We start from the raw sequence: 12,178 nt of genomic DNA, 5'->3' as shown, positions 1-12,178 counted from the left end.
TGCAAGTTCTGCACATGCATCCCGGAACTTAAAGTAAAATAAAAAAAATAAAGATTAACCATCACATGGGATATGGACACCTGAGGATGAACTCAAAGGAGGGCTTGGGGTTAGAAATTATCCTTCTTCTTTCTGTTTGTCCCCAAATTTATAAAATTATTATCATATTTGTTTTTCCCACACCAATTTCAATGACATGAAGTAGATTTGAGCACCAGAATGTTTGGTTTGGGTCATTTGTATTTGTGAAAAGAGTAGTATATCTGAGATATCCTAATATTTTCCCCAGGCACAAAATTACATTGGTGAAGTCAGCAACAGAGTGTCAAAATGTAGTGTTAAATTGGTAAAGGTAATGAGTTCTTATTCCAGGAGGATTTAGCAGAAGTAGTTATTCTAATGGGTATTTGCTGCTTTTTAAGTTGGAGGAATGCACATTCCAGCCTGAGAAACAGCCAACAACTATTTAGAAAACATCTGCATTATCCAGGCACCACACCAAGTGCCGTGACTGCCCTGCCACGGTTATGACATGGCCTTTCATGCATAGCATTTACAGTCTGGTAAGGAAGTCAGCTATCAACAGGTGACCAAAGGCATGGAGTGCTACCGGATGAGTATGAGATGCTGCGGAAACATAGAAGCAGGTCTCACCTGGTTTACAGAGACACAGGGAAGGTTTAGCTGAGCAACTTACATGTAATAGACCTGAAGGATAAGTGAAAATGAGCCGGATGAAGATGGGGCATAGGGGGGATAGGTGCTAGGTAGGAGGAACAGCAAGTATGAAAGGCTGGAGGCAGGAAATTATGACTTCTAAGTCCAGCATTGCTGAAAAGAGGATGCAAGAGTCGTTGTGGGACCAGATGAGGCTGTGGAGGCAGGTGTGGGTCAGGTAATGAAACATCCTTTGTGCTCTTGAAAGAAATTTTGCCTTTATCTTAAGAACAATGATAATCAATGAAATATTTAATCAGGAGAGAGGGATGATCAGATTTTCATCTCAGAATGCCACAGTATAAATGAAGATTGTTGGAAGAGAAGGTTGTTGAAGCACAGGGGCAGGAAGATGAATTGAGAAGCAGTTTCAATAGTCCAGGTAAGATTTCCACCTGCTCTAGGGCAGTGGTAGTTGGGATAAGGAATGGATGAATTAGAAAGAGGATGAAGTGCAGAATCTACAGGACTTGCTAGATTGAATATTGACTGTGAGAGAAATGAATTAATGAAATCAAACCTCAGGCTTCTGACTTGAGCCTGGATTCCATTCACTAAACATGAGAGAGTGGAGGAGGATGGAGTTAGAAGAGGAACAGGGTGAGATCAGAATTGCATTTAGGATCTGTTGAGCCGAAGATGCCTGTGATCCACGCAAGAGATGATAATTATTGAGACTCAGGATACCAAGTTCTGTATACTAGAGAATGCTACACCTTAACACCTGAGTTTTTTGTTTGTTGTTTTTTTTGACAGAGTCTTACTCTGTCACCCAGGTTGGAGTGCAATGGCACAAACTTAGCTCACTGCAACCTCCACCTCCCAGGTTGAAGCAATTCTCCTGCCTCAGCCTCCTGAGTAGCTGAATTACAAGTGCCCACCACCACACCAGGCTAATTTTTGTATTTTTAGTAGAGATGAAATTTCACCATGTTGGCCAGGCTGGTCTTGAACTCCTGGCCTCAGGTGATCCACGTGCCTCAGCCTCCGAAAGTGCTGAGATTACAGGTGTGAGCTACTGCGTCCAGTCTATACTTGAGTTTTAAATGGCAATTAAAGCCACTGGAGTAGATGTGTTTTTATTGGATATTATGCAGAATTATAAAAAAAATGAAGTTTGGAAAACTCCCTGAGGAATATCAACATGTAAGATACTGACAGAGGAGGAGCCAACTGCAGTTACCGGCCAGGCAGGTAAGAGAGAAACCAACACATTTTATGTTTCAGAAGTAAATAGATGAGTATTTTAGAAAGGATGGAATATTGTTACATGTTAAAGATAAATGAAGAGAAAAAAGATAAAGTTAAATAAGTCATTTCTGATTATAGCGTTTCTTATTATAAATATTCGTGGTATAGAGATGACAATTATTTTAATGTCAGTTCAATAAAGAATTTTTGCAAAACGCCGAACAGACCAAGTGTCACACAAATATCTCCATTATAAAATTCAGATTTTTAAAGGACAGTATTGTTTTCCCTTAAAGATACTGGAGACAGAGCATGATGGGGCAAAATCAAACCAGCATCTCAGAGTTCCTGCTCCTGGGCCTGCCCATCCAGCCAGAGCAGCAAAACCTGTTCTATGCCCTGTTCTTGGCCATGTATCTTACCACCCTCCTGGGGAACCTCCTCATCATTGTCCTCATTCGACTGGACTCCCATCTCCACACGCCTATGTATTTGTTTCTCAGCAACTTGTCCTTCTCTGACCTCTGCTTCTCTTCCGTGACCATTCCCAAGTTGTTACAGAACATGCAGGACCAAGACCCATCCATCCCCTATGCGGACTGCCTGACCCAAATGTACTTCTTCCTGTTTTTTGGAGACCTGGAGAGCTTCCTTCTTGTGGCCATGGCCTATGACCGCTATGTGGCCATCTGCTTCCCCCTGCACTACACCGCCATCATGAGTCCCATGCTCTGTCTCGCCCTGGTGGCGCTGTCCTGGGTGCTGACCACCTTCCATGCCATGTTACACACTTTACTCATGGCCAGGTTGTGTTTTTGTGCAGACAATGTGATCCCCCACTTTTTCTGTGATATGTCTGCTCTGCTGAAGCTGGCCTGCTCTGACACTCGAGTTAATGAATTGGTGATATTTATCATGGGAGGGCTGATTCTTGTCATCCCATTCCTACTCATCCTTGGGTCCTATGCACGGATTGTCTCCTCCATCCTCAAGGTCCCTTCGTCTAAGGGTATCTGCAAGGCGTTCTCTACTTGTGGCTCCCACCTCTCTGTGGTGTCACTGTTCTATGGGACCATTATTGGTCTCTACTTCTGCCCATCAGCTAATAGTTCTACTCTAAAGAAGACTGTTATGGCTATGATGTACACTGTGGTGACCCCCATGCTGAACCCCTTCATCTACAGCCTGAGGAACAGAGACATGAAGGGAGCCCTGGGCAGAATCATTCATCAAAAGAAAACTTTCTTATCTCTCTGATGATAACACTTGGAGCTATTACATAGTTTATCCAGTAAAATATTGACATTAATATTGGAATATTATTCTAGATTATTTCCTCACCATAAATACTTTTGTTGAAATGGCATCTTGCATAATGTTTCAATATGTAGTGGAGATGAAATATAGCTGAGTAGTTGAACTAGGGAAGGGGGTCTTGGTGACCTGGCTAAGACTTCCTGTTTGTCTTCCCAAGGTGATCCTGGAAAAACATAGTTTAAGAATGATTGTTTTAGATGGTCTTCGTGCCCCACATTCTTAAATTATCACAGGATATTTGTTATGTTACTCAGAGTTTTGCTTTGACTGTAGAATCATTTTAATTTATTTTTTTAAAAAAATTTAAAAATTTTTTGTTTATTTTTATTTTCTATTTCAGACAGGGTCTCACTCTGTTGCCCAGGCTGGAGTGCAGTGGCACAATCATGGCTCACTGTAGCCTCAACCTTCTGGACTCAAGGGATTCTCCTGCTTCAGCCTCCCAAGTAGCTAGGACTACAAGCATGCACCACTATACCCAGCTAATTTTTAAGATTTTTTTTTTTTTTTGTAGAGATGAGGTCTCCCTATGTTTCTCAGGCTGGTCTTGAATTCCTGGCCTCAAGTGACCCTCCCGCCGTGGCTGTTCAAAGTGCTGGGATTACAAGCATGAGGCACCATGCCTGGCTTGTGGAATTATTTATTTATTTATTTATTTATTATTTATTTATTTATGAGACTGAGTCTTACTCTGTCACCCAGGCTAGACTACAATGGCACGATCTTGGCTCACTGCAACCTCCGCTTCCTGGGTTCAAGTGATCCTCCTGTCTCAGCCTCCTAAGTAGCTGGGATTACAGGCATGTGCCACCACGTCCGGCTAATTTTGTATTTTTAGTAGAGACGGGGTTTCACCATGTTGGCCAGGCTGGTCTCGAACTCCTGACCACAAGTGATCCGCCCATCTCAGCCTCCCAAAGTGCTAGGATTACAGGTGTGAGTCACTGCACCCAGGCTTTTTCAAGTTTCTTTCCTGGTTAACACTAAAGCTGAACATCTTATATTGTTTATTCTTTATGAATTTTCTGTTAATATTCTTTGTACACTTTTATTCAGGTGTGTTTTATTTTTATTAGATTATAGGAGCTCTTTGTATATTTTAAATTTCAATCTTGTGTTTATTAGATGTGTTATAGCCTGTTACTTCTTTTTCAAATTTCTTTTGTCCCAAAAAACTTTCCTATTTCTATCTGGTCAAATATGTCAACCTTTTTATAGAGCTTCTGTGTTTTGCATAAATTATAAATATTATTTTATATTAGAGTATTTTATAGATTGTAATTTAAGTTTAGCTTTTTAAATCATCTAAAATATAATTTTACTTGTACTGCAAAATTTTCATTTAATATTTTCCCATGTCAATTTCCCCGGTAGTATATCCTTTCTCCCACTGATTTTCTTAATCACAAAACAAATCCTCACATACACAGGACTATTTTTAATGTTCTTTTCACTCAATTGATCTTTTTTGTCAATTCCTGTTCCTGAATAAATAGATACTGTTTTAATTATTGGGTTTTTTCAAGTATGTATTGATATTTGGTAGACAAACAACCAATTTATGGTTCCTATTTTTCAAATATTTCTTATAAATTTTACCTATTTTGTCTTTCAAGAGAACTTGAGAATAAACTTGTCCATCTCCACAAAAATAATTCCATTGGGAATTTTGTTTGGATTGCATTGAATGTATTTGAGTAGGTATTACTCAAATTACACTCATAATTATGTTATGTTATATTCATATAACTGTGGCGATTCCTCAAGGATCTAGACCCAGAAATACCATTTGACCCAGCAATCCCATTATTGAGTATATACCCAAAGGATTATAAATCTTTTTAAAACTCTTATCTCTACTTGTGGTGTGAGTAAGTTTCCAACATTGGTCAATTTGTATTCTTTATTATTATTATTATTATTTTTAAAAATGAGTCTCGCTCTGTCACCCAGGCTGGAGTGCAATGGCATCATCTCGGCTCACTGCAACCTCTGCCTCCCGGGCTCAACATATAAAATACATTATGACATATGTTACAAAGCAAGGGTATTATGCATTGCCTTACCCTAAAACAATCTTTTTATCTCTTTTATTTTTTTATTTTTATTTTTATTTTTTGAGACAGAGTCTCGCTCTGTCACCCAGGCTGGAGTGCAGTGGCGTGATCTCAGCTCACTGCAACCTCTGCCTCCCGGGTTCAAGCGATTCTCCTGCCTCAGCCTCCCGAGTAGCTGGGACCACAGGCGCCGTCCCCATACCCGGCGAATTTTTTGTATTTTTAGTAGAGACGGGGTTTCACCGTGTTAGCCAGGATGGTCTCGATCTCCTGACCTCGTGATCCACCTACCTTGGCCTCCCAGAGTGCTGGGATTACAGGCGTGAGCCACCGCGCCCAGCTTATCTCCTTTATTATAGCAGTGAATTTTGGTCTCTGTAATGCCGTTTGCCTTAAATTCAACTTTGTTGTTAAAAGATAAAGCATGCTATCTGCATTTATTATCATAAGACATATTTTTCTTTATTATTGTTAAATAAAATTTTACATAACATTTTTAATATTATGACTTTTAAATTCTTAAGTTTTTAATTGTGACTAATTCCTTGGTTGGTTAGAGTGCATCAAGTTTACTAACTTTCCACAAGTTAATTTTAAGGCTGAGGCAGGAGAATCGCTTGAACCCGGGAGGCAGAGATTGCAGTGAGCCGAGATTGCACCATTGCACTCCAGCCTGGGAACAGAGCAAGACTCTGTCTCCAAAAAAACCAAAAACCAAAAAAACTTTTACTGCAACATAAGAATGAAGTAAACAGTAATTAGACACCTACCAATTTTCCTCCAAAACAAAACAAAAAAATGTAAACAGAAAAATAACTCTGCCTATACTCATACAGTTTCTCAAATCATGTTAGAAGGATCTCACATTCAATGATCAAGAAATTTTAAAATAGCAGTCATTATTTTTATTTTAAGAAAAGGTTCCCTTTCTCCCCTCCCACCCCGAGTAGTTAACATGGAAGAATAGGCTTCCTTACACATTAACTTTATACTCATTTTTGAAGTGGAAACAATTAACTATCAATAATTTGGCATTTCTGTTCAGAGTTGCTACAATTTTTTTTTTTTTTAATTTCACAAAGCCATTATCCAGTGTTGCCATGAAACAGAGACTGTAAATTCCAGATAGCTAAGATTCTTTCTGAAACCAATGTTAAGTCAAATAAATATAAAGCAGGGCATTACACTACATTTCTGGGTCTGGTACTAAAAAGACTGAAACCTAGGAAAAATTACCTGCTGTTTTAAGGAAGAAATCAAGACCTGCAAAAACTGATGTTTGGTTGTATAATATTTTACACCCTGCGTGGAGCTGCAACATCTGCTAACTGAAGAGACATGCAGTGTATTTATCCCTGCCCGATATCCTACATCTGTCCTTCCCTACCCTCAACAATCTGCCTCCTTATACCAAGTATTGTGGATATGAGCCCAACTCATCCCAGACAATCCAGTGGACAAGTGAATGTAACAGACTGGTGTGAAGTGTGAGATACAGAAAAGTCCCTTTCAGTCTTCATCAAAGTTCTACTGTAGAAGAAAACTGGCCGCCAAACTCTCATTCTTCTCACAAGCAAAATATGCTTGTATCACAAATCCTTCAGGAAATCCTAACCCCCTTAACCTTTCTCTAGCTTCTTTTTCCCGAGGCATTTCCTGAATGTAGTTCACGTGACTCTGGCAGGTTCTGCAATTTCTCCGCTGCCACTGCCACCACTTCCTCCTGGAACATTGACTTCTTTGTTTTCAATGAAAGGAATTTTAATTTTTAAATTCTTTATTATTTTAATTTTTCCATAAGGTATTGGGGTACAGGTGGTACTTGGTTACATGAGTAAGTTCTTCAGTGGTGATTTGTGAGATTTTGGTGCACTCATCACCCGAGCAGTATACACTGCACCTTATTTGTAGTCTTTTATCCCTCACCCCCCCCAACCTCCCCCTGAGTCCCCAAATTCCATAGTATCATTCTTAAGCCTTTGCGTCCTCATAGGTTAGCTCCTACTTATGAGTGAGAACATACGATGTTTGGCTTTCCATTCCTGAGTTATTTCCCTTAGAATAATAGCCTCCAATCTCATCCAGTCACTGCAAATACTAATGCATGCCTTTTTACGGCTGTGCAAAATTCCACGATTTTGCAATTGTGAATTGTGCTGCTATAAACATGCGCATGCAAGTATCTTTTTTGAATAATGACTTCTTTTCCTCTGGGTAAGATACCCAGGAGTGAGATTGCTGGATCAAATGGTAGTTCTACTTTTAGTTCTTCAAGGAATCTCCATACTATTTTCCATAGCAGCTGTACTAGTTTACATTACCACCAGCAGTGTAGAAGTGAACACCAGCTTCTTGAACTGGTTCGTTTAACATCTGAATACAATGCTCCTGCTGTTGGCTAATTTTTGTATTTTTTTTAGTAGAGACGGGGTTTCACCATGTTGGCCAGGCTGGTCTCGAACTCCTGACCTCAAGTGATCTGCCGGCCTCAGCCTCCCAAAGTGCTGAACACCAGTTTCATGAACTGGTTCCTTTAACATCTGAATACAATGCTCCTGGTGTTGGCTACTTTGCTGCAGTAACTGAGGATTTTCTGGACCTATCTGTTGTAGTCATGCTGGAAGCAGGGAAAGATTCTGTTGAATAATTTGTCCCATCTGTTGAAACTAAGGCTGATTCTGTAAAAATTCCAGGGGGGTGTAGTCGTAGCTGTCATGGTTGCTGCAACTGCAGCCACTGATGAAGACTAAGGAGTCCCAGTACTAGCTGCTTGAGGGGGGTCAACCATAGTCTGAATTTCTTCATCTTCAGGGATTCTCCACTGCTCTGTCAGGGTTGTTGAGTGTGGCTCTCAGGGCTGCAATTACTTGCTCTCCTTCATATCCCATTGACATGATGGCAGTTACCATATTCTCCTAAGACTGACCTGTCACAGGTGCACATGTCACATCTTCAGAAGGGTTTGATGAGAAGAATCTTCCGAAGTCCCGTCAGTGGATGTTGGGCTAGCGGCCACTGGCCTCTCTGCTGGCTTTTCTGCAGCTTTCTCTTGTTTAGTTGCATTAGCAGGTGCAGGTTCAGAAGATGCTGTCGCTGATGCTGGAGTGATGGGCGCAGGTGTGGAACTGGGAACCAAAGCAGGGACAGGGTGGAACCTGAGCCACAGTTGTTGCTGTGGAGGAGGTAATGCACGGTGGAGAAATAATGCACAGCCGAGGAAGTAGTGCACAGCGGAGGAAGTAGTGCACAGCGGAGGAAATAGTGCACAGCGGAGGAAGTAGTGCACAGTGGGGGGAAGTAATGCACAGCAGGGGAAGTAGTGCACGGCGGAGGGAGTAGTGCACAGCTGGGGAAGTAGTGCACAACGAAGGAAGTGGTGCACAGCGTAGGAAGTAGTGCACAGCAGAGGAAGTAATGCACAGCAGGGGAAGTAGTGCATGGCTGAGGGAGTAGTGCACAGCAGAGGAAGTAATGCACAGCGGGGGAAGTAGTGCACAGTGGAGGAAGTAGTGCACAGCGGCAGAAGTAAGTAATGCATAGCGGTGGCAGGTGTAGATTGCTGAGTTTTAGCTGGTGCTGGTGTTGACACCGCTTTGGGTTTTGTCACCATAACCACCACAAAGTTTTTCGGATCAATTTTATATTCTCTGAGAGCAGTATCATCACTGAGCATTGTGCCTGCCTAAATTAATTTTGACCTGCTACAGGAAAGGCATCTTTCCCTTTTTCAGATTCAGCCTTCTCCTTCAGTGCTTTCACCGTCTCCTCGGGGTCGATGACTATCCAGAAGGTTCACTGCTGGAGGGTCTTCAGGGTGACCTGCCTAGTGCTGCTGCCAGCTTGGCTGCGGGGCTGCTGGATGGGGTCTGGGGCCCTGCAGGGCCTTGGGGTCACCTAGGCTTCTCCTGTTCTTCGAAGGAAGGCAGTGGGGGTGGGGGCTTGTCACATTCACTCAGCCCAGTGGCCTCTTCTCCAGCCAGGGCCCAGGCCACACCATCTATTTTTGTTTTCTGGATTGGAGGGTCGTCTAGCACTTCTGGGGGAAACGGGCCATTTGTTTTCTAGGCCTCTCCTTTGCTTGTGTTGTGTGAGAGCCAACTACCCTGATTAACTTTTCCTCAATCTGATTTGCACTGGCTTCATACAATCCAGAAATTTCTCAAAACTTGGCATGCTAATGGCACTAGTTTCTTTTCTATTCTTTTTGAGACGAAAAAGTCTGTTTTTCCTGCTCTGTTGCCCAGACTGGAGTGCAATGGCACAATCTTGGCTCACTGCAACCTTCACCTCCTGGGTTCAAATGATTCTCATGCCTCAGCCTCCCAAGTAGCAGGGATTACAGACACCCACCACCATGCCCAGCTAATTTTTGTATTTTTAGTAGAGATGGGGTTTTGCCATGTTGGCCAAGCTGGTCTCGAACTCCTGACCTCAGGTGACCTGCCCACCTTGGCCTCCCAAAGTGCTGGGAGCCACCACTACAGGCGTGAGCCACCAGCCTACTAGTTTCCATTTTTCAGCCCTGCTACTCCCTTTAAAATGTTTACATTTCATTTTAACTGGATACAGAATAGGCCGTGGAGAAGTCGTGCCTTAGATCTGCTGGACATCTGTGCTGGGTAACACAGTAGCCACATGCGGCTGTTGAGCACTTGAAAGAGGCTAGTTCAAACGGAGATATGCTGTGAGTATAAAAACATACTGGATATTGAAGATAGCAAGAAAAACAGAGGTACACTAAAGCATTAATAATTTAAAATATTGATTATTTGTTGAAATGATATTTTTGATATACTGGCTTAAAAATGTAATTAAAAAAAAATTATTATTTTAAATTTCGATAATTTTTGAGATATAGGTGTTTTTTGGTTACGTGGATAGGTTCTTTAGTGATTTCTGAGATTTTGGTGCACCTGTCACCCAAGCAGTGTACATGGTACCCAATATGTAGTTTTTTTTATCCCTCACCCTGTTGGAAATGAAAGCTTGGAGTCGCAAAGAACATGAGCACTCGAACAAAGGATTTCTCAGCAAGGCAATTTTACTTCTGCAGAAGGGTGCTGCTTGCAAGCCAGATTGCCACGAGAGCACACCAGACAAAAGAAAGCAGGGATTCTTATACCTGATGCACTGGGTCCCTACTGCTGTGTCCTATCTGGAGGACACTGGCTGGAGCTGGACCGACAATCTAGACTGATCCTGATTGGCTAAAAACGCAAGACTTTCCTAAATAGGTAAAGATGCACAATGGGGAACAAGGAAAGGAAGGGGGGTTGCTTATGGAAAGCTAGGATGACAACATTTCCAAATAAGGAAGAGGCATAGGCTGCAAGCTGGAACATGTCTGGGCATGTCCAGGCAATGTCTAGGCAGACTGGTGACTAGAACAAACAATTTAAGTCCTGGTTAAAGTACAAGGGCATAGGATATACTCATTTCCTTACTATCTTCAACAGCTATCTGGGGTACAACAAAAAGTCATTAGTGAAATAAAAGATTCATTGGTATGTAACATAAAAGGCAAGCAAGGAAAACTTGAAGGGAGTTTTAAGAGGAACTACTATTTTTAACACTTATTGTTCTTTACAAAGAGAAATTTTGAAGGGGAACTAGGAACTTTTTATTCCTAACAACCCCCATCCCATCCTTTGCCCCGGAGTCCCCAGAGTCCATTATTAATCTTATGTCTTTGCATCCTCATGGCTTAGCTCCCACTTATAAGTGAGAACATACAATATTTGTTTTTCCATTCCTGAGTTACTTCACTTAGAATAATGGCCTCCAGCTCCAGCCAAGTTTCTGTGGCCATTATTTCGTTCTGTTCTATGGCTGAGTAATATTCCGTGGTGTATTTATACCACATAAAGTTATTAACATTCATTTCATCTGCTTCTAAAAAGGAAAAAGCCATTTAATGTTTTTAGAGATGGTGTCTTGCTATGTTGCCAAGGTTGGAGTTCAGTGGTTATTCACACACCTGATCATTGCACACTATAGCTTTGAACTCTTGGGCTCAAGCAATCGTCTTGCCTCAGTCTTCTGAGCAGCTGGGACTACAGGTGTGTGCCTGGCTCTTTCTACCTTTTAAAATGTGTTTATTGAAAATTTAAAATTACTTATGTGACTCACATTTGTGACTTACATTTTATTACTAGTGGACAATGCTGCTTTTGATTAACATCCTCCATTTTGATTACTTCCAAAATTATTTTTTCTGATGCATTTATTTTGTTTTTCAAATTGAGAGATAAAATTGTATGTATTGATCATGCACAACATGATACTTTAAAGTATGTATACACTGCAGAATGACCAAATCTAGCTAATTAACATATACATTACCTCACATAGTTATCTTTTTTGTGGTGAGAACACTTTACATCTACTCTCAGTATTTTTCAAGAATACAATATATTGTTAACTACAGTCACCATGTTGTGATAAATCTTTTAAATTTATTCCTCCTAGATAGAAGGAATACTATCTGAAATTTTGCACCCTTTGACCAACATCTCACCAACTCCACCCCCATCAAAATTTTTTCATAGTTTAAAATTTTCACTATTACATGTGATGTTGACTGCTTATAATTTTTAAATTATATACTGGGAAATTCTCAGAAAAATGCCCTTCTTAGGGCCTGAGACATCCACTTTTAGCATTGTGATTTAGTCAGAATTGATCAACTATTGTGCTGAAGCAAGGACACCACTGTCTCTAAACCTCTTCCAAGAAATAGGCTTCATATTTATGAGGTACAAGACTGTCAAGTAATTGCAAATCCCTGTTCAAAGTCTCTTTGGTTTAGAAATAATGCTGGCTTGGCCAGACGCAGTGGCTCACGCCCGTAATCCCAGCACTTTGGGAGGCCGAGGCAGGTGGATAACAAGGTCAAG

The 12,178-nt window shown here is 41.1% G+C and overlaps 1 protein-coding gene and 1 pseudogene across 1 annotated transcript; one reads left to right on the top strand and one right to left on the bottom strand.

Annotated features, from left to right (window-relative positions):
• Nucleotides 1-1,672: 1,672 nt before the first annotated feature.
• Nucleotides 1,673-3,530, top strand: LOC110741556 (olfactory receptor 1E1). The gene has a single exon (XM_031657276.1). The coding sequence runs from the start codon at nucleotides 2,221-2,223 to the stop codon at nucleotides 3,163-3,165; it is 945 nt and encodes a 314-aa protein (XP_031513136.1). The 5' UTR covers nucleotides 1,673-2,220; the 3' UTR covers nucleotides 3,166-3,530.
• A 3,261-nt stretch (nucleotides 3,531-6,791) lies between these two features.
• LOC101003465 lies at nucleotides 6,792-8,970 on the bottom strand (annotated as a pseudogene).
• Between the last annotated feature and the right edge of the window lie 3,208 nt (nucleotides 8,971-12,178).

The sequence above is a fragment of the Papio anubis genome, chromosome 17 (assembly GCF_008728515.1).
Source record: "Papio anubis isolate 15944 chromosome 17, Panubis1.0, whole genome shotgun sequence".
Classification (NCBI taxonomy): domain Eukaryota; kingdom Metazoa; phylum Chordata; class Mammalia; order Primates; family Cercopithecidae; genus Papio; species Papio anubis.
This window is presented reverse-complemented; position numbering and strand designations above follow the sequence as displayed.

Excerpts from the sequence above, each read along its gene's own strand:
- LOC110741556 (XM_031657276.1), top strand. The coding sequence starts at position 2,221 with ATGATGGGGCAAAATCAAACCAGCATCTCAGAGTTCCTGCTCCTGGGC.